We start from the raw sequence: 21,667 nt of genomic DNA on the forward strand, positions 1-21,667 counted from the left end.
CAATTCATATGCACACGATTCTCTTTTGTAAATCAGTCATCATAATAGCCTCATTGTGACCATCCATACTCCAAAATGCTATCTTGAATGGTAGACAGTGGACGTGCCGCAGTCGCACACAGCCATTGCATGTAGTGCCCAGCCTTAGCTAGTAATGTGCTATTCTTACCGATAAATATCCCAGTGGGAGTCTTGGGGCCTATAAATTAACTTAGTCTTTGTGGTATGACTTTATAGAGCCTTTATGTGCTTTTTTATTTTATCAATAAATAAAGCTTTAATAAGGAAAGAAACAAGGAGGTGAAAAATCCCCAAGGGTGTGCGTCATTGTGAGCACTCTCCCATAGAGGCGAAATCATTTTTGTAACTGTTAGACTCTTGAAAGACATCAAATATTGGTCGAGTGCTTTGTGCATGCCCAGGTGCCGAGCTGACCCCTTATGTGTGTTGTCATCAGTTAACCCTCATGTCAGCCCCAAGGGGTGAGTAGTCACTGTTTTCCCCAGTTCTCAGGAGGGTGACAGCCATGAGTGGTAGAGCCAGAGTTGAATCTGGTGGCCAGAAGCTAGGACTTGAACACTTAACTGCTTCATTATCCTGTCACAATATAAAATTAAAACATCAAAGTCATTTTCAAAGGAGGAATGAAACTTGTGTTCCCTGTAATCACACTGTGCTTTCGAAAGTGGATTGTAATGTTGAAAAGGCAGATCATGGTGGCTTTGAAGACTAGACCCAGTGTTTTAGGAGTCGATTCATTTTTTTACTTCCACCAGCCAGCAGGCTTTGTTCCAGGGCTTTGGGACCTATTCTGAGCCTTGGGCCTGTAGCAGGAAAGGTTTCTGTGTCTCCTCTGTTACCTGCCCCAGCCTCTGCAGGTACGTAGTCCCTCCTCTCCAGAGCATGTAATGGCAGCTGTCATGTCACCTTTCAACCACAGGGGCAGGTGTGTTCTGAAGTATCACTGCATAAGTATACTTTTAATAGGCTGATGTAAAAGTAATTCGCTTAAAATGAGGACCAAAATTTCGAAGTAAGTATGGGGAAGAGGGGATTCGATTAGAACTTTACCTTGAAAAACAATACTAGAACTATAAACATAAGCTTAGCTTATCTTTCGACTAACAACATACAGGTTATAGTTCTAACTATACACAAATTCTTAGAACAGAGAAGAAGTATTGACTTCGGAAGTTGTAATTTTTTTTCAAAAAAAAAGTCATTCAATCACACAATAGAGTATCCTTCTTCAATTCACATGTAACTTTTCCAGCATGTTCAGAAAGGATTCTTTCAGTCATAAAGTGGACCAGTTCGGCAAAAATATTTAAGAGTTGATTCTATTTTCCCAAGGGCCTCTCTTAATTTTTGATATTTGAGTCCTGCTGTTCTGAACCACCTCTAATATCATCATCCTTTCCATTTTTCTGTTCTTCATTGTTAATTAATGTAATTCTGCCAACTCTCCAATGATCCATAGGTGGTTTGAGCAGTTCTCCAACTTTGCCTTCTTTAACTTTAAAAAATTCTGTTTTATATTTATTTCTTTTTGCACATGTCAGTACTTCTGTATTAAATGAATGAATGAATGAATGAATGGCTTAACCAGACCTTCTGATTTTGTGTCTTTTCACTAGAATTCCTCCAAAAATCTTTCAAGATCTGTGTACAGCTCTCCAAGTCACGGTTTTGTGCTCAGCCCAGCCTCCGTGCTTAGGCCTTTCTGAAAAGAATATTATCCATGTGGGAAAAGATAGGGGGCCCTTTACCTCTGGTTTTGGGGTGTTTTTATTATCATGCTGTCAACTTTTTCAGATTGTAATCCCTTCATGCAGATGTCCAAGGGTGAAAGAGGATCAAGGGAAAGAGCACAAGTGATAGCTCAGTCCCTTAATCCTTTACTCTTCCAATTGAGCTCAGATACAGGAAGTGCCTAGATAGTGGTTCTTCACTGAGAACCACAGGCCAATGACCCACAAAGAAAACACCCTCAGGGTAGAATAGGCACTGCTTGTCATCAAGCAAGGATCCAGTGACTGGTCCCTGCTCTTCAGCTGTCTATCACTTCCCTTCCTTTGTTTCCTGTACCTTCCCCCTTTCCCTGTCCCATCCTGCTTCATGAAAACTGCAGTTTTCAGGATTCAGCTGAAACCATCACCTTCCCTGTGAAGAATTGCCTGGTATGCACCTCTTCCCACCTGCAGAATCGATCTTGCCCAATCCTGTGTCCTCACTCACAGATTAATATCCTGGCCGCCTTCCACAGCCCTGCCTTCACGTGTCAGCCTCCTCCTTGTCTGGAAAGAGGTAGAGGACAGGACCATGACACCACTTTCCTCTTCATTTCTTGACCCAGTGTTAGAAACATAGGAAGGCACTAAAATGTCTGTAGAAGGAATAAATGGATAATAGTTATGCATGTGCTGCTCTTCTCCCCTACAAGCACAGCTTGAAATTTTCATCAGCTAGTTGTCTCTCTCATCTCTATCGCCAGCCATATAGTATTTTCCCCCAGGAGGTATTTAGTCAGAATTGAAATGAATGATGGGCTTTCCCTTTGGACACTTTAGCATCCTTCATCCACCTCTGATCTAAGAACAGGACTCTCCATCTCTCATCCTGGCATTGAAGAACCCAAATCTTAAGGCTGAGAGCTCTGCTTTGTGGAACCCCAGAGCTGTCACAGTCAATTAAGGTCGTAGTGGTGGAGACTCTGCTAGAACACAGTCTGCAGAAGATAAGTTGCTGAGCTTAAGGAGACCACCTGTAATTATCTCAAACAGGGAGTTGCTGAGTCATCTTTGAACACTACCACCTCCATTGCCCTGTGTGGCACTTACCTTTGTTAATTCCTAAGCCCACATTTGCTTCCCATAATTGTATCAATCTAGTAACCCAGAAGGCATGAGGCTCCAGTTACAGATATGTGAAATAATAATTTTTACTTTTGTTTCATATTTCAGTGGTTAAATTTGCCTCTAATACAGTCTTTAAAGGTAGAAAGTATTATCCAATTTCTAGTTTTCTCTTCACTTTTGAGAGTGACAAGGCAGAAATTAGAGGTACGAGGCAAAGGGCTTTTAAAGCAGATATTTGAGATGAATTGATACTGACACCTTCGTTCAAGGCTCCACGGAGTCTATGTCTACTCATGAGGCGTTTATCCACTGTGACCTTGCCAGCAATGATGTGGTAAGCAGTAGGCTTCCACTAGGTGGGGTCCTCTCTTGTTTGAGGATTGCTTTCTACTTCAAAAGAGCTTCGCTGGACCTAAGGTCAGGGTCTTTGCAAACAAAGACCATTTCTCTAATTCAGAATTCAGATTTTAGGGAGGGAGGGCAACAACAAAAACTTCAGATTTAACGTATTATGCAAAACAGCAAAGGGGTGCTGCATCAGAAAGAGCTTTACCATTGACCACTACAATATACGAAAAACAGTGGTGGTCGATCTGCTTTCTGTGCAAGTTGGAAAACATGGCAAAGCTGGAAACTACATTGAAATCATTTATTCGCTAAACATTTACCTAATACCTGTTGTTTATGAGACCCGAGGCTAGGCACTTGGATTATAAAGATGAATAAGACAAGACCCCTGCCAGAGAGTTCTTGAGGGAGGGCAGAGATACACAGAAAATAGATAATTACAAAACCTGGCACATGTCATCAGGAGAGGAGAGAATGTACTGTGAGTGAGAAAGCTTCAGCTTTGTATACTCTTGAATTGAACATAGGAGAGAATGAGAAGGAACTCTCTGGGTGGAGGTAATTAACTGCATATACAAATGGAAGGAAACATGAATGAGCTTATATGCATGCAGAAGGCTAGAGCATCCATTGTCTGAGGGGTGTGGGCCCCGATAAAGGTTGGTGTAGGTCCCACGACAGCATCAGTGAGGGCAGTGCTCACTGCAGTTGCATATGTTTAGTTTTTGTTTTTCAGCCGCATTTGTGCCTTTTTTCCAGTGTTCCATGGCAGGTGTCCAGCACTGGTCACTCGAGCTATTATTGTAGGATCTGACCTGCCTCTTTCACATCCCCGACTACTGTCTGCAGTTTTCTCATATCATCCCAAGATTATCTGGTGCCCATGACATTGTAAAGAATCCATTTTTAGAAGATTTGCAACAGAAAATTGTTAAATAGGAACTGTGAGACTCTTTTGGAGGATTGTTGGTTTTTTAATGAAGGTGTCATACCGCCTTCAAACCAAATAATTAAAAAACAGCTGCACTAGCTTCCCAAGAGACTAGACTTAAAATCTTTGTGACAAAGAAAATTACTTAGGGAGGGGGGAAAATAGACAAATATCTAAGGAAGCTCTTCAGATTTTAAAATTTGGTATATTTTAAAGGCATCGAATTATCATGAAGACTTTCCACATTAATTTTGAGTAGGCCAAACATAAAGCTAACTCAGCAAGTACCCATCAACTCTCTTGGGTGCCAAACGGAAAATTATGTGTATTTCTTTTTAAAGGCATGCAGGGCTGTTTTCTTCCACCCAGGGCCTGTGGAGCCTGGAGCCTGGGGTACCTAATGTCTGCTATTATCCTGTGCCTGTCCTCCTCGCTTTACTGCGGAGCTGCTGATTTCTTCTGCATGTGAATGTTTTAGAGGCTCAGGGGTCCTCACCTTCCTGCTCCGAATCAGGCCTGTGGAATCATGGGAAACAAATCCAGGCTTCCCAGGAATGGGCCGGGACCACACACATCTCTGTGAAGAGTACTGGATTGTACCGCATCCTCTTAATGGTTCATTTGGTGACCCCTGTGTTTCCTGTAATTCAGACTTTCTGGAAAAGATTTATTTTTTTTGTGATTTCATATACTACTCGCCGAGGTCCCCCTTGTATGTTAACATTCCCCCTTACCCCCCTCAGCACCACTGCTTTGTGGAACATTCTTCTTTTCCACACAGAGCTGTTTTACTGCTATTTCTGTACCTCAGCTTCCCCAAGGGGGCCAGTCCCATGAGATCAGATGAGATTCAAGCAACCATTAGTGTTAATTTGCTTCCTTTGCTCAGGACTTACCCCCTCTTACTCAAATCCCCACACTTCCTCAGAGTATAGATCTTTGTGTGGGTTCTGTTTTATGTCCACTATCAAACATCAAACTGTGAAGCAGTGTGTTCTTATTCTCAGAGGACCATCGCTGTAGAATTCTTAAGCATCCCTATGGCTCACCTGAAGATTCCCTCCATCTCCCAAGATTCCAGCAGCATACAGAAATGTTTGGGTATCAGCAAGGGAGGATTTTCAGAGCCTGGATTAGTCCTATTCCCGCACTTGCCTGCTTGCTTTGGTCATTCATTCAGCAGATATTTATGGAGCACATGCTGTGTGTCAAATACTGGCCTAGAGCATCGTACTTCCAGTAGAGCCTGTCTGTGCAAGGAGCCTAAGCCCATCACCTGAAGCAGTAGCACACCTGATGAAGATCATATTCCCTTGAAACTATTTTTTAAGGCTTTTTTTTTTCATTAAAGATTTTTGTAACTTTTAACTTATGATTGACATATAATATTACATTAGTTTCAGGTGTATAACATAGTGATTCAACATTTGTATGCCTTATGAATAAGTCTAGCAACTATCTGTTACCATACGTAGTTATGATATTATTGACTAACTTTCCTGTGCTGTACATTATAGTTCCATGACTTATTTTCTAACTGGCAATTTGTACATTTGAACCCCTTCCCTTTTTCTGCCCATCTCTCTACCTCCGCCCCTCTGGCAATCATCAGTTTGTTCTGTATCTGTGAGTTTATTGCTGCTTTATTTTGTTTATTCAATTATTTTGTTTTTCTAGATTCTACATGTAAGTGATAGCATATGGTATTTGTCTTTCTCTGACTTATTTTTCTTAGCATAATGCTCTATGTACATCCATGTCTTTGCAAATGGCAACATTTCATTCTTTTTTATGGCCGAGTAATATTTAATTGTGTATATGTACCATACCTTCTTTATGCAGTCATTTTTTAATGGACACCTAGGTTGCTGCTATATCTTGGCTATTGGAAGTAATTCTGCAGTGAACACGGGGGTCCATATATCTTTTAGAACTAGTGGGGGTTTTTTCCTTTAGATAAATACCCAGAAGTGGAATTGCTTTAAATCTTATCATTTAACAAAGAATTTTCGAACTTTCTAAGAGCAACCAAGGTAATGTCGTTTGGATGCTAAAACTTCTCTTAATTTTTGGTGGCATGTGGATTAAATCAGACAAGATATTTGAAATCTGAACTGACTGAGAAAATATGTGTCGTATGGTTTCCAGTCATCAGTCAATCCCAGCTGCCTCTTTAAAAATATATATTGTAATTTTTACTTTCTCAAATAATCTTGGGTAGGTAATTTCATATGGCATTTATTACACAAAGTCTTTGTATCTTTCAATAAAAAAATGTTTTAAAGCCCAAACATTTGCATATCACTATTAGCTTTATTCATCTAGAGCTTTAAATTTGATGTTCAACTTTTACTATATTTAAATTGGATTGCTATATATTAAACACTTGGCCTAAGATGTGGAAGCTGAGCTCTAAGTGCTCCTTCGAAAACATGGCAAGAATTTAAAAGGAGGCTTGATAAACCTGAGTGTTTTATGTACAATTGGCAGCTCCTTTCCAAGGAACTTTTCTCCCTGCCAAAACGTTTCTTTAGTTGTGTGTGGCTTTCTCCTCTCTCCTCTGTCCCTCCCCACAGGTGGGCACTCACCCAGTCCCTCGGTTTCTCACTGTGTTATTTCTCTCCTTGCTGTGTTCCAGTCTCCATCTCCAGGCAGTTCCTCACCCCTCGGTGCAGAATCTTCAAGTACAGCCCTTCATCCCAGTGACCCCTCGGAAGCCTCCACGAACAAAGAGGTAGGATGCTGTTTTGTTTCATATGTCATCAGCTCATTTTTTCCATTCTAATTCTGGTTTATACTTTCTCCAGCCTCCCACAGAGTTTCTGCCCCTAAGTAATTTGGGGAGAAAATTTTTATTTTCCCCTATCCAGTGTAGAATTTGGTGATTAAAGCCGTGACATCAGTTCGTCTGCCACGAGTTGCATTTAATTGGTAAATAAAATGAAAAGCATCTCTTCAGGCATACAAGCCACATTTCAGATGCTCAGTGGCCACATGTGATTAGTGGCTGCTGTATTGGACAGGAGAGAATTCAGGACAGTTTCACCGATACAAAAAGTCCTCTTGGACAGTGCTGACCATTGGACATCAAAAACTCTGCAGCATCCTTGTGGTGTGACAAACCTCAGGTATCATGGACTTACAGTTGCTGTGTGGTTGGGAAATGGGTTGTATTTTAAAAAATACTCATTTATTTCAGGTCCAAGTAAAATATCTTTCATGATGACAGGGTGGCTACTTGTCCTGTTTCACCTGCAGTGGTTCTAGTCACACTTACTGTCCAACAGCACACCTGGCGAGCACCCCCTCTCACTCTCTAAAGCAGTGCTGTCCAGAGATCTGGCCACAGCAATGGAAATGTTCTATTTCTGTGCTGTCCTCTATGGTAGTCACTGGCTACATGTGACTAGCAGGCCTTTGATATGTGGCCTGTGGAACAGAGGACCTGAAATTTTCCTTTTATTCAGTTTCCGTCAACTTAAATAGCTACGTGCAGTTAGGGGCTCCTGTACAGTGCAGCCCTAAAGTGTCCTTTTGGACAACAAATCATACTGTTGTCCTACTTAGGGAAGCCAAACTGAGTTCTGGCAGAGAAAATACCAGCAAGAAGATGCTGCTTGCTCCCCCTGAGATTTCTAGGGCTAAAAACGGCAGGTGTTTTCTCTGAGGGGAGCCACTGCCTTCTCTCTCACTGTCATCTTTTTACACTCAGCTAACAGCTACCCACCCCACCTCTTTATAACCAGCATCAGGTAAATATTGGCCTGCGTCATAATCTCTGTGTGGGCCCATCTTGCTCTAAATGTAGATGCTGCCTAATCAACACTGAGGATATGCGTTAGAAAGGTAAGCCACATAATGAATGGTTGGTTGTCTCATTTTCCCTCCTCTTGCTAATAACTTTATGTTAAACGAAATAGAAGAAGGCAATCTCTTCTAAAGGAAGATCACTTCTAAAGGGAGCCTTAGTTAAAATGTACCTTTAAAGTATCAGTGACTACACATACATTTGCCACTAAATATTCATGCAGGGGAGAAATATTGTTTATTAATCTGTTCATATTAAACCAAACAAACATAAGGAGACCGCCTCTGGAGCAACATGAGAATGTAGATTTGACGTATACTTTGCCCTCCGCTGGTCTTGATCCACATACCCTAGGGCATAGGAACAGGACTAATGGAATCACAGTTGCTGCTGCCCCTACATCCCACAGCTTTGCCTTATACTTTATTCATAGCACACGGAGAGGTGAGACCGATTGCAAGAAGAAAAGAGTGACAGCACAAGGATAATAATAGTAATGAGAGTTACCATTCCTTGAGCATTTACAGTGTTCAGGCACCAGGCCAAGCAAATCACAGTCTCATTCACTCCTTAAAATAATTTTGTGAGGTAGGAATTATTATCCTCATGTATTAGTCAAGGAAGCTGAGAGGTTGAATAACTTATCTGGTGTCCCAGGGCTCACAGCTGGTGAGCTAGGATTTGAATCCAGAACGTGTGTGGGCCCAGGCTCTTAACACCAGGATCTGCTGTCCTTGGGGTGAAAACTTTTTGCAGGTCACACACACTGCACAGACAAGGTAGCTCATATGTCATTATTCCAGTTGTCAGGCCTCTCCAGGCTTTGCACACAATTAGTGCGACTTCCTAGAAAACCCCAAAGGTTGTGGCCTTTATCTTCTTGAATGTGACTTTGTTAATTTTCGAGTGGTAAGGATCAGCCAGTGTTCATCTCTGTCCACATGTGAGAAAACAAAGGGCTAATCAGACATCTGAATATTCAACATTTGATTATTCATCAGATATAATGAGCAAAGCAAATTTGTTAGTTTCTCAGTTCCTATAGGACTTGACACATGTTTCTGCATATTCTTAGAAATAATGATGAAAAATCCTCTTTGTGCACAATAATTAGAGATTCTTTCATTTCACTAAACTGTTTTCAAAAAAAATTTTTTTATTGCCCCAGAGACTAAAGAAAGCTAGTCATAAACTCATGAATAGAGAATAAGTAAATGTAGCAAATGTCCTCCATTGTGGCTCTAAATAAAACAGCAGTTTTTAGAGCTTTAGACTGAAGTAATTCTGTAGCTTCTGCTAAAATCTGGACGCTGTCCTTGAGATTGGCATTCAGAAAAGTATCCTGATAGCCCAAGGAAATCTGAATTGCCTTCATGGATATACTTGGAAGCTTAACCATTTTGATGAAACAGAGTAAACCCTCATTACCCCACACCCCTAGCAGCTGAGGACAAGGACAGGGAGATGTTTGGGTAATAATTTAAAAATCTTTGGCCCTTATGAAGAAGCTAGCTTCTATCTGCATACCCTGAAGTTATAGGTTGTTTTCTTTAAACCGACCAGAATTAGATTTCGCTTTTGGCCCTCAACTGGGCCTGTCTTCTCACTTGGATAAATAGAAAGTAAAATTAACGTGAAGCACCATTGAAATTGGTGCTCGTTCCTCCAATCCACATACCTTGGCTTCTACTTGGTGTGCGTTTTTCCGTGAATGCATCAACAGCCAATAACCTTTTATTCCCGGTGGACTCATATCTTTAGTTTCTTTAAAATGATCCCTTCTGAAGCCAGAACCCTACCCTCTGTGGCGTGAGCAGCCGTTTCATCCCAGCGAGCAATGCGTTTGCTGACAGACTGCCCTGCATAGTGTGCTGTGTGATCACTGTCTGAGTTCCTGTCATTGGCCTGAGTTGAGTGAAATTGCTAAAATTAGGTGTCTTTGAATGCCTCCAGTTTTTCACATAACAGTTAACACTGCTGTTTTTTTCTAGTGTGGTACAAGTATTAACTAATTTATCACCCCTTTGCCATTCCCATCTTCCAAGGGAATCACATTGTGTAAAGTTCTGTGATATGGAATTGTTTCCCATGACATCCCAGCCCTCAGGCAGGGCCCTTCACCCTTCCAGGCCACCAGGCTTCCCAAAGTATACCCTCAATTCTAGTCAAGCTGCTGAACAGCTATGTTGTACCAGATACTCTTTTTCTAAAAATAATTTAAATGATCACCTAACACCTGGGCGCTTCTTAGCAATGACAGTCTTAGGCTTCCCGAGGATAACCCTTGGCCATGCACACCCTACTTTTTGCCCATTTTAGGGACTCTCTACTCACCTGCAATGCTCACATCAGCCTGCCCTAGACAGATCAGCTATAAATCCATTACTGATTGAAGCAGGAATGAATTTCCTACCCTTATGCCCCTCAAAGTTATCTGTAGGATAACTTGTAAAAGGAACTAAATGGTAAGTATTGCTCTGAGAGCTAGCATTTCAACTGCCATCCAGTCAGATTCTAGAAGGTTTCTGTTTGGTCACATCTATTTCTAGTGGCACTGTTGGAATACTAACCTTTGCTCCAAGGTATTACTTAATATAAGAAATTCCAGGGCTTTTAATTTACTCCTTTGTTTGTTGTCTTTTTATTTTGAAGTAACGCATGAGAATTATATATATAATGGAATTTTTTTAACTAAAATAAATCAGTAATAGATGAAAGAAAGAGATAAAACTCTGGTAAACATTTTTAGCACAGTGAAAGATCACCGGAAGCAAAGACCTAAAATGAAATAAAATTCTCTAAGAGAATTCTTAATTTCAACATATAATCATATTCTTAGTGCTTTTATTAAACAGCAGTTTTTCACTTAGAAACCCAGTTTTTAAAGAATACAGATTGAGCCCTTTGTATTGCTATTGTGGATTATAAATATTGGTCTATGAGATATTTTTAAAGCTGACTGACATCTCTCTGGTGTGGAACATAGCATTTTTAGATTATCTAACATACAGAAATGGATGGTTCTGGGCTTTAGGTAATCTTTAATAAGAAACGAGTATGTTTATTTACTCTGTACTTTCCGTAACCAAACATGGTTGCTAACTGGTTAATATCTGCCATTGGAGATGTATTTATTTTTCATGTTGCATGGATGGTTGTGTTTATGCATTTTTCATCATGCTTTGCTCTTTTTGAAACCTCTTTGTCTTAATTACAGTCAAGAAAAAGCTTGGCTTCATTCCCAACCTACGTTGAAGGTAAGAGCTGAAAAGAAAATATCGAGCGCTGAGTCATTCATAAATCTTTTAGCATCTGAGGTATTTGAAGCACGGGGCTGGAAGGCGATAGTGGGGAAAGGCCACAGAGCCACTTAATTCAGTCTTAACAGTCTTAAAATCTTAGAATAAACGAACAAAAGCCATGAACCTCTCAAAGATCCTCCATGCCTTTGCTGCTTCTGCCCATGAGAACCTGAGGCTAGGGCGGGGGCTTGCCCTGCTTCATAATGGTCATATTGGATCTGAAACCCAAGTCTTCTTGCCTGTAGTCCAGTACACCACTTACACCCATCAAGGACTGTTCAAGTGGGAATGAGCTTTAAGGAAGAAATTTTGGTTATCTTTATTTAAAAGGAAGAAAAAAAAAAAAAGACCTACCCAGTAATTCCTGGCTCTCTTGCTTGGATGAGCTAGTAATAGAACATTTATCTTCAAGGTACTGCTCTAAGTACTTTGCATGTAATAACTAATTGAATCCTCACATCCATCTTGTAAAGTGGGTTTTATTATTATCCCCACCTTATGCATGAGAGACTGAGGCATCAAAGGGGTGAGCAACTTTCCCAAGCTCATGCAGTTAGCAAGTAGCAAAACCAGGCTCGTGAACCAGCAGTCTTGACTCCACACTTCTCCCTGCATTCTCTGCAGGGCTACCACACACACAATTGTGCAGGTTGTTCACTGCACAAGGATACCCAGTCAAGGGGCCTACTGAGGCCGAAACTCAGCCCAAACTAGGCACCCCAGGTTGAGGTCAGGCCAGACAAATGAAACGCCTCTTTCGCATTCACATAAAGGCGTTCCCTAGCTGGAGGTGACAGTGATCCTCTACCAGAAGGTTGTCGGATGCTTTCTAATGTAGGGTGGATTGTCATTTCCTTGAAGTGGGATTTTCATGGGCCTAGACATCACCCTGAGGCCATGTCTAGCCTTTGGATCCTGTGAGTAAACGGTTGGTGTGTGCCACTGCCTGGGAATGAGTAATCAGGATTCATAAACCTCCTTGAACCTTTGGGCCTGGAGCCCAGGACAGCTCAAAGGTTTTTTCAGTTACTCCAGTTTCTTCCTTGAGTAACCTGTAAATTATTTTCATCACTTTTGCAAAGCTCCAAAATTCCATGAGAGCACCTTCCATGAGGGAGTTTTTTGGGAGTTTGGAAACTTCTTGTCCAGTCCTCCGGGCTTGGCATTAAACACGAGGGTGAGAATATACATGTGTCCTTGTTCACCTGCAGAGCAACACAGGGGCTTCTCTGAAAGGAAGAACACATCCCAAAGGACAAAACAAAACCTGCGATTCTTTGACTTAGGACCCTCGTAACTTTAATCTTTTAAACTTTTTAATAATACACTAACATCTGAGCCTAAAATGAACTGTGACATTAGGGTGCTTTTTTTCTGGGTATGATACAGTGACGGTGACATTTGATTATCATCAGTTTCCCTGGAGAATCAAAGACATAAGATTACGTCTCAAATGTATGTTATTTGGGTCCAGTATTTCTGCCTCTTGGCTGTTTGACACTTACCACAGTTTAAATATTATTTGGATTGCTCTGAAACATACCTGCATGTCCACACTCATTATAGTTAAAGAGGGACCCTTTTCAGTGAGGAGAGCTAAATCAGAGATGAATATATGAGATTGGAAGTTTTTGTACATGTATTACTTTCACAAAATAAATGAAACATTTTTAAAACTTACTATCCCAGATGCAGTCTTTTTTCTTAAGACCTGGTTGGCAAAAAAAAGAATGATTACGTAACACTGCACATCCATCATAGGAGTTCATAATAGAAGAATGGTAACGTTTTATTTTTTAGAAAGCATAGCGTGAGTCCAAATTTGTCCATATTTTATTTTAGTTAAATTAGTGTTTCCCTTCTATACAAGGAAACCATATATTGTAAATAACCTGAATCCTCCTCACATCTTTGAAAAGTTTCAGGAAACATATGGCTGTTGAGAATAATGTAAATTACTGGTAGTGGAGGCAGGTACCATTCATTGTTTGTCCAGAAGTTTTTCCTAGAATGATCAAGAATAAGACAAATAACAGATTTCCTTATTTCATTACTACACACATGTTTTGCGAAGGCCTTTACTTAAAACATTGTTAATTTCTTTGTTTCAACCACCACGTTGGTTTTAGAAAAAATGGGTAGATTATTTTAAGTCTGTACCCTGATAAGTAGCTTATCATGGGAAGTGGCTATTTAAGCTCAAGATGAGCTTCATGTTTAAGGATGAAAACTAAAACCATTTCAGATTAGCTCTCCAAGAAAAAAAGAAAAGCAAATTGTTTCCATTTCAAGGTACTTGATTGAAGACTCTGATGTTTGAACTGTGGGTTAAAATGTTTATTTTAGACTCCCCAAATATGGCATTCAAGCCAAAGAAAATACATGTCTTCATTGCGTAATTACAAGCCTTTCTTAGTGCATCTGGTGTAAAGTTATATATTAGTCCCAGACATGTTTTAATTTCAAGTCTTGTTTACAGGTGATTATGATTAGAATTGGCTCACCTATATTTTAAGTACTTAAAACTAAGATTTGATTTAAAAAGCTGAACAATGAAACAAATTCCCATTTTCCTTGAAATTGATCTGTATGTGGACGCAGGCCCTGTAACGTTATGGTCTGTGAGCCAGCAACGTTGGCGAGATGAGACCAAAGCTTTGGGATAATGTTATCTGCCTCCCAGAACTGGAGACAGAGGCTATCATGGGAATCCAGACGGTCTGAAACAAATATCCCGTTTTTCTGATTTATGAAATTTGTTTCCCCCATTATGGATAAAAGGGAGAGGAGGAGATACGAATGTGTGGCAAGTCAAGGAACCAATTAACTAACCATTTGTCAGAAACATTTATTTGATACCACTGGGTTGCAGATGCTGACAGGACACAAGAGAGCCTGAGACGACTGTGACATAGTCCTTGTCCCCAAAGAATTCAGTCTAACAGGAGAAACAACATCCTTCATCACTGAGCTTTATGTTTTGTATTTACATAAATACTCACTTCATTTCTCACAGTGAAAGGCATGGGTAAAGTAAGTTACTCTAAGAACAAATTGTTTCTTCTGTTCAAAGGCGAGGGTAAGTGAAGGCAGGCACAGAGCAGTGCCTTAGACTGGCAGGTTGACACAAACACTCAAGAATCTTGGGAGCTGGGTCCCCTGTGCCGGTGGTGAGCAGTGTAGGGTGGGGGTTGTTATGCCGGCTATTGGTCAGGGTCCCTCACCCCCAGAGTGGCTTCACTTACCACTGTGGCTCTGTCTTATAGTTCCTGGACCTTGTGACCCCGAAGACTTAATCGATGGAATCATTTTTGCTGCCAATTACCTTGGCTCCACCCAGCTGCTCTCAGACAAAACTCCCTCCAAAAATGTGCGCATGATGCAGGCCCAGGAAGCAGTGAGCAGGATCAAGGTGAGAGGGGGTACGTGCTCCGCGGGGGCGGGGGGCACAGGTGGGCACCTGAGCTATCCATAGCAGCTGCCCCAAACCTCATGTATCTGGAATTTAGAGAAGAATCGATCGGGATGGCACTGCAGGCAGCACTTGTATGTGTACCTGCTAACAGTTTTAAGCGGCAAAAAGATTTCCAAAGTGTACTGGAGTCCTTATGTATAAATACTAGATATTAAGGTTATCCTTAAGGGCCAATTTTGAGAAAAAGTGCCTGTGATCACAAACTTTGAAAAGTTAATATGATGAAGAATAGTGTTTTGAGTATTATATCTCCGGCGTGAGAGGTGTGTCACTATATTTACACTGGCAACTAGAGACCCATGACTTAAACATTTCGTGTCACAGTGTGGTTCAAACTAGGTCCCATTGCTTTCAGATAGGTTGGTCCTGTTTAAGTGAAATTGAACTGGCTTGCTTCAAGTAAAACAAACCATTTGATCAGATCTAACCTAGCTAGTCTGAACGAGCCTGAGCAAGGCTAACCCATTTTAAACTAGTTTGAGCCAGTCAACCTGTTTGAATGTGTTTCATCAAGATTTTAAAAAAGTGAGCTAGGAACAACACTTTCATCTCATTTAAATCATCCTTGAACTAGCGTGAGCCAGCCAGAACTAGTCTGATCTCATGGAAATGCAGAGCTCTAGCCTCTCCATGAGCCCAGCGCCGCCTAGAATTAGAGACAAACCCAGGACTACAGGGACACATAAAGTACCATTATGTCACTCAAGTGTCATTAAGTGCCACCAGCACCCAGAAACATTGGGCAACCACATCTTTGAAACCCCGAAGCAGGTATTTCAAGCAAGTTGGGATAGGTTAGGACTCTCCAGAACTGGTTTTATCCAGTGTCAACTGGTCAAAATCAATTCCCTCCTCAATAAACCATTCCCTTTTCTGTATCTTCTCACTCACACATTCCCGTTTCATCCTCGTGTTTGTGTGGCAATGTGGAATGAGAAAGAAGCGCAGGTAGAAGGTGGTAACTGAGAGTCTTTAATCTCTCAATCAAGGAAAAGGCATTTCTTGAGCACTTAGATACTCAAAGCTGTGCAAGGTCTCAGGAGTGAGGGAAAATGGTGATTTATAAAATGAGATCCTTACTCTCAAACTCAGCAGCGCAAATGAGAAATGAATTAGGCCAGAGAACATGCAGGGCGTACCGAGGAGGAGAGAAGGGTACCCTATACTAAGTGCTTCAGGAGTGCGGGAGAGGCCTTGACAGGTGAGACACCACCTGACAGCTTGAAGGGAAGAGTGGAAGCAATCCACAGAGGTCCTGCAGAGCACAGGTGCTGCTTCTGGTCTACTTCTCTGGTGCCCCTGTCTTCTCCCAAAATTAGCCTCTCCTGTGATGATTGGCAGTGGGAAGGTCCACTTCCTTCATGGCAAGTCCCAACCCCTACCCACAGAGATGCGTCCTATCCTGTGGTTCTCCACAGGACAGCTCCATGAAAACATATCAGCCTGACCTTCATACCTTCTAAGTCTTTCAGATTCAGTAATGCTGGTAGAACATCAGGTTCCTGTTGAGCTGCCCACCCAAGCTTGGCCTAATTCCTTTTCACCATCACCCCTTCTCATAAAGTGGTGATGTTAAAACTGTGAGATCTTCCCACTGTCATCCTCTTAACTTAGGATCCACTAGGCACAGTGTTCAAAGCAAGAATACACAAACCCCTCTGAGAAAACAAGCTGCTTCTCAGGCACCATCCCGTCTTATTTCATCCAGAACAATGACTGTTAAGAACAAGGTCTTTAGGTTGTGACTCCTCGTGTCCCATAGTTACTAAACACAGCATGCTACAATTTTGTTAAGTGAACATTTGTTAAGTAGAGCCCTGGGGTGCCAGATGGTAAGCAACAGAACAGAAGAGAAATTAAGATAGAGAAGTTATTACTCACAGGTCCTGGAGAAAGTCCTGAAGGGGCCACATGGGGAAGTCAAGGCAGGGTGCAAGCAAAGAGAGGCAGGACCTGGGCACGTGCCTTTATTGGGGTCCATGGATGGAATGTTAAGGCCAGATGGGTCAAGTCAAACCAAAAAGCATCAGGAGTTGGTAAGCTCCACAGGCACAGAAGGGGGAGGTCCTGAGAGGCGGGGGAGACTATTGATCACAGGGCTGTTGGAGTCATAGAAGGAGCTTATGTTTGTTTGTGACTCCATGGGCTGTTATCTAAGGAACTGACTTATGTGAGGGGACTTGTGTCAGTCTAAGGCCCACGCCGGCTGCTTGGCCATTACTGAGGCAGCAAGACCATGGAGTAGCTCAGCTAAACTCTCAACACAGCACTTAAGTTCCCCAGGTTAGTGGTGCCATTAGCCACCGTGAAACCAGCCTCGGTGTTTGTGGTGCTTTGTCTCTCAGCAAACTCTGAACCTGAAGCTTAGGTGTCCATTTCAAAGCAGTCTTTAATTTCTGTTCTATTCACTGATTGTAGTGTCTGTCACTCACGTAGCACCAACCGAATACTACGATTGAATTTTGATATTGGATTTACATTTAGAGCCATAAGGATTACAGTTTTCTTAATCTAGCAAAGAATTTACAGATGCATTTGCTGATGGGGAGAGAATTTGGAGTTGTGATTTGGCCAGGTGTTCTCTACTCGAAGTGAGGAGAAAACAAAGGAATTTGGCTCAAAAAGCAAACCATTCCTATGCAGATCCACATTATAGGCATCTTAGGAGATAAAAATTAGCCAAGACCCAGTCCTTGACCTTGAGAAACATGCAGTCTATTAAGGGAGTCAAGAAGAGTGTTGAGGTAACAGTAATACAAGGCAGCCCAAGGAATCTGAAATTAAAAGGCTTTCTATCTCCCAAAATATAATAAATAAGATGTGTCTGAATGCAATAGGAAAGGTAGAATACATCCGCCATTTTTTAACTTTTTTTCAATCATCTTTGGACCTTCCTTCATGTGCCTTTCTGTCTTTGTCGTTCGTCATTTTTGAGAAGAAATAATATTCTTTCAGGAAGCTCCCATGTAACGTCAGAAAGCATAAGAGCAGTAGTCCTCAAAGTGGGGTGTCCAGGGTCCCGGCAGCAGCATCGCCTGGGAACTTGTTAGAAATGCATGTTCTCTGGCCCCACCTTAGTCAGAAACTCAGAGTAGGGCCCAGGGGTCTGTGTCTTCGTAAGCCCTTCCGGAGTTTCCGATGTACACTACAATTTGAGAAACGCTGCCTTAGAGGAGGGCGGGCCACCCAGCATGCTGGAGCATCTGTTGCTTTCCAGTCAAGCTGCTTCTCACTGGTAGGGTTTCATTGGCAAAGAAACTGAAGACACCCTGCAAAATGCATCTCTTTTTTCGATGTTTGCCACATATGTTTTCCTATTAAAGACTCTGTGAAGTCCTGTACTAAGGAGGTTTAATTCATTTTGTTTAGCCAGAAACCTCCCATAGTTATTTGAACAGAGAATACATTTTCACTGTGTTTTGCCTGTTATGTAAAGTCTCATTGCTAGGATTCTCTGGAGCATGTTTTGGGAGAAACTTCTGGAAAGAGCTTTGCCCTTTACACTATCAGTATTTAAAATACCCTAGAGTACACCTGAAACTTAATGTAATATTGTATGTTAGCTATATTTTAATAAAAATATTTTTTAAAAAGTTAAAAAGGAAAAAAGTATACAGTTAATAACAACGTTAAAAGAAAGCAGCCTTATTTACTGATTGCCAAAGGCAATTGTTGTGTACTTTTAAAACAAGTTGGGTAATAGGCTGTTTACATATCCAAAACTTCTAATGCAGTGAGAAAATAAATTATCCTCTGTATTAACCACGGGAAAAAAAAATTATTTCATGAGCTCGCACCCTGTTTTCTAAAACTTAGGTATTTGAATGTCAAATAAACCCCAATTTTAGATGACCTAAAGTCAGACCATGTCTTAAGGAAGAATTCAAAAATATGATTATATCTGTAAAATGGGAATAATAATACTTGTCATATCATCACATAAAGCATTTAGCATAATTTCTGGTATGTTGAAAGTACTCAATAAAAGTAACTATGATTATTTTTTTAAATGTACCCTAGATAAAGACACCCCCCGCCACACACACGCACTGTGGGAATAATGCTTGAACTGCACATGTAGGTGCAAACTTGGAGCAGTGCAGCGAGCTCGCTTGTCTTCCTCTCCCACTACGTCTCTGTGCTTCATTCCACCCTCATTCCCACTTCATTCTCTGCTCTTCGAACAGAAGACGGGGTGACCTGCTGAACCTTCCTGAGCTGTAGGAACTGCTTCATGTCTGTGCAGAGTCTGGTATACATGTCTCCATTCTTTTTAAATTTGTGAAGCTCATGTAATTAGCTCAGAAATATTTTTTGACATTTTTTGGTCCGTGCATTTTTGTAAGGATCATTCATTATCAAATAGCCTTATATCTGCCTTGTTCATTACAAAAGATCAGGTTTTTCTATTCTCTTATGGAAAGATTTTCTTGAAATGTCAGAAACTGTGATTTAATTGTAGAATCAGCATTTCTACCAGTATAGCTTTGTCTCAGCCATGTGGTTTTCCACCTGACTTGGAAAAGTCTGTGGTTGATAAAAAGGATATTAATACTTATAGCAGGCCTTTCACATACATTCTCATTTACACCTTAAAATGGAGAACGTGGGGAATCCTATGAGGTAGGTATTATTAACCCCATTTTTTGGGCAAAGAGAGAAGTTTACAGGTGAAACACTTGCCCAGATCATACAACTAGCAGTTTGGAGTATAGAGTGAGACTTCCAAATCTGAAAACTGTGTGATTTGGGGCAAGTTAATTATCCTCTCTGTGCCGCAGTTTCCTCTTCTGAAAGATAGGATGATGTGGTGCCTACCTCACAGGGTTGTTCTAAACTTTTATGTTGATAGATATGAAACACTTAGAAGAATACTGTCAGCTAGGAAAAGAAAATTTAAAGTCAGGAGGCTCCCCAGTGTGAATAACATAGAGAGTCTTAACAACAGTTAACACTCAATACACATTGCGGATCGAGTGATTGGATGGGCGGTGCCACAGTTTATGTCCTTGCACACAGCCTGCTGGGTAGTAAGCCATAATCAGTTCCGTGAAACACAAGGACTTAAATGGGTGCTGGCATGCCTCACTTTGAGATGCGTGCTGGCCCTGTGGTTCTCTTAGACCTCTCTACTACTCCAGTTTCTCATTCTGGCTCCAACTCCATCATCATTTCCAATGTTATATCTCAGTTTTCAATTATGGTTTGTTCTGGGGAACTTGAATATCATAAGTGATTTAAATATGTTATTTCTCTAAGGGAATAAAATATTTTTAACTTCATAAACATTTCAGAATGCCTTTCATGAAACTCGGTCTGCCTTTTGGATCCTCTTCCTTATCACCCATTTCAGTTAAAAAACAAAACAAAACAAAACAGAATTTGGGCGTTCCATTGGCAGCAGACTTGTTTTCCTTTGAAAGGGCCCTTTCAGATCACTGTTCTCTAGAGTGAAGGACTTTAACCAACAGCTATTAGGTTTTGGTCTCAAAAATAATGGAAATTCCTATGTTCCTGCCATATCATTTCATGTCATGTCATTTTAGGGGAGGTGGTAGAAAATAGAAAAACTTTAGGATCTCACAGCAATCATTTATCATAGGATTGTAACTCGCCCAGGTAAGAACTTCCTTCGGCAGGACTCTCAGATTCCACATAGTACATGTGTGGCGTTTTTAGCATCAGCATAGAACCACTCATCAGATGCAGAAATATTTCCACCATCATGCACGGCAGTTAGGGGAACACTTGCCTTTGGACTTTTCCAGAGCACAGTGTTCACTGTGACCACCAGTAAGAGTTATGAGGTGGCTGTGTGGGAGTAGGCTGCCCTAGTTTCCTGGTGTACAAAGATTAGCTATTTGGTGTTTGAGTGACTGACTCATCCAGTTTCTCCACAATGAGATAGTACAGACAACACATTTTAGTCATTAATGAAATAGAGATGAGCTGCTGAGAACACAAGAGGTTTCTGCCAGGTGAGTACTGAGGAATGTGAAAGAGCAGACCTTCCTCCACCCCTCCCGCATCACCACAACAGCGTTCTGGTTTGGCCATTGACTCACCATTATTTGTACAAAATCTGTGTGCATATAGCAAGCCTTACTAAAAGCCAAGAAATTGCATCCTGATGTAGGTAAATTATATTATGGCAAACACAAATATAGTGCTTATAGTATACCAGGCACTGTTCTAAGGCCTTTGCATATATTCGTTTTATTCTCAGAACGGCACTACTGAGGTAGATGTTATTTTTATCCTCATTTGACAGATGAGTAGACTGAAGCACAGAGTTGTTCAGTGGCTTGCTCCGAGTCACACACCTAGTAAGGGAGCAGAGCCAAGACCGAGTTTTAAGCAATTCAGCCCAAGTCTCTGCTTTTATCAGCTATGCTTTTACTTATGAGCAAAGAGTGTAACACTATATCCATATTTAGTTAGGTGTAGGGTATATTAATATTACACAAATTTAAGGCAAGAAGTAATACTGGATATAAAGAGGGACAACAATAAAACAATTTAATAGGAAGACATAAACATCTTAAGTGTGTATGCACCTTATAACATAGCTATAAAATGAATAAAGCAAAGACCAAATGAAGCAGACAGAGACAAGTCCATAGTAACAGTTGGAGATTTTAACATACCTCTCTCAATAAACATTAGAATGAGCAGACAAAAAAAAGATCACCAAGTACTTAGAAGATTTGAACAATATTCTTAACCAATATAATTGATCTCATCAACATTGATCGAATACTATCCCCAGCAATTGAAGAATACATCTTGTAAAGTCTACATGACAGATTCACCAAAGTCAGTTGTGTTCTGGGCCATACAGTTAAGAGTCAGTGAATTTCAAAGGGTTGAAATCAGAGTATATTCTCTGACCCAGTGGAATTAATTCAGAAATGAGTAACAAAAAAGATAACTAGAAAATCTCCA

The 21,667-nt window shown here is 40.9% G+C and overlaps 1 protein-coding gene across 3 annotated transcripts in view; it reads left to right on the forward strand.

Moving 5' to 3' along the window:
• APBA1 (amyloid beta precursor protein binding family A member 1) overlaps positions 1 to 21,667 on the forward strand; it is a 185,812-nt gene that overhangs the window by 142,368 nt on the left and 21,777 nt on the right. For all 3 annotated transcript variants that reach the window (XM_016135531.2, XM_016135532.2, XM_016135533.2), the window contains exons 3-5: positions 6,776 to 6,871; positions 11,163 to 11,202; positions 14,514 to 14,659. In XM_016135531.2, the coding sequence (XP_015991017.2) occupies positions 6,776 to 6,871; positions 11,163 to 11,202; positions 14,514 to 14,659 (282 nt within the window). The remainder of the gene's footprint in view (positions 1 to 6,775; positions 6,872 to 11,162; positions 11,203 to 14,513; positions 14,660 to 21,667) is intronic.

The sequence above is a fragment of the Rousettus aegyptiacus genome, unplaced genomic scaffold (genome assembly GCF_014176215.1).
Source record: "Rousettus aegyptiacus isolate mRouAeg1 unplaced genomic scaffold, mRouAeg1.p scaffold_m13_p_3, whole genome shotgun sequence".
NCBI lineage: Eukaryota > Metazoa > Chordata > Mammalia > Chiroptera > Pteropodidae > Rousettus > Rousettus aegyptiacus.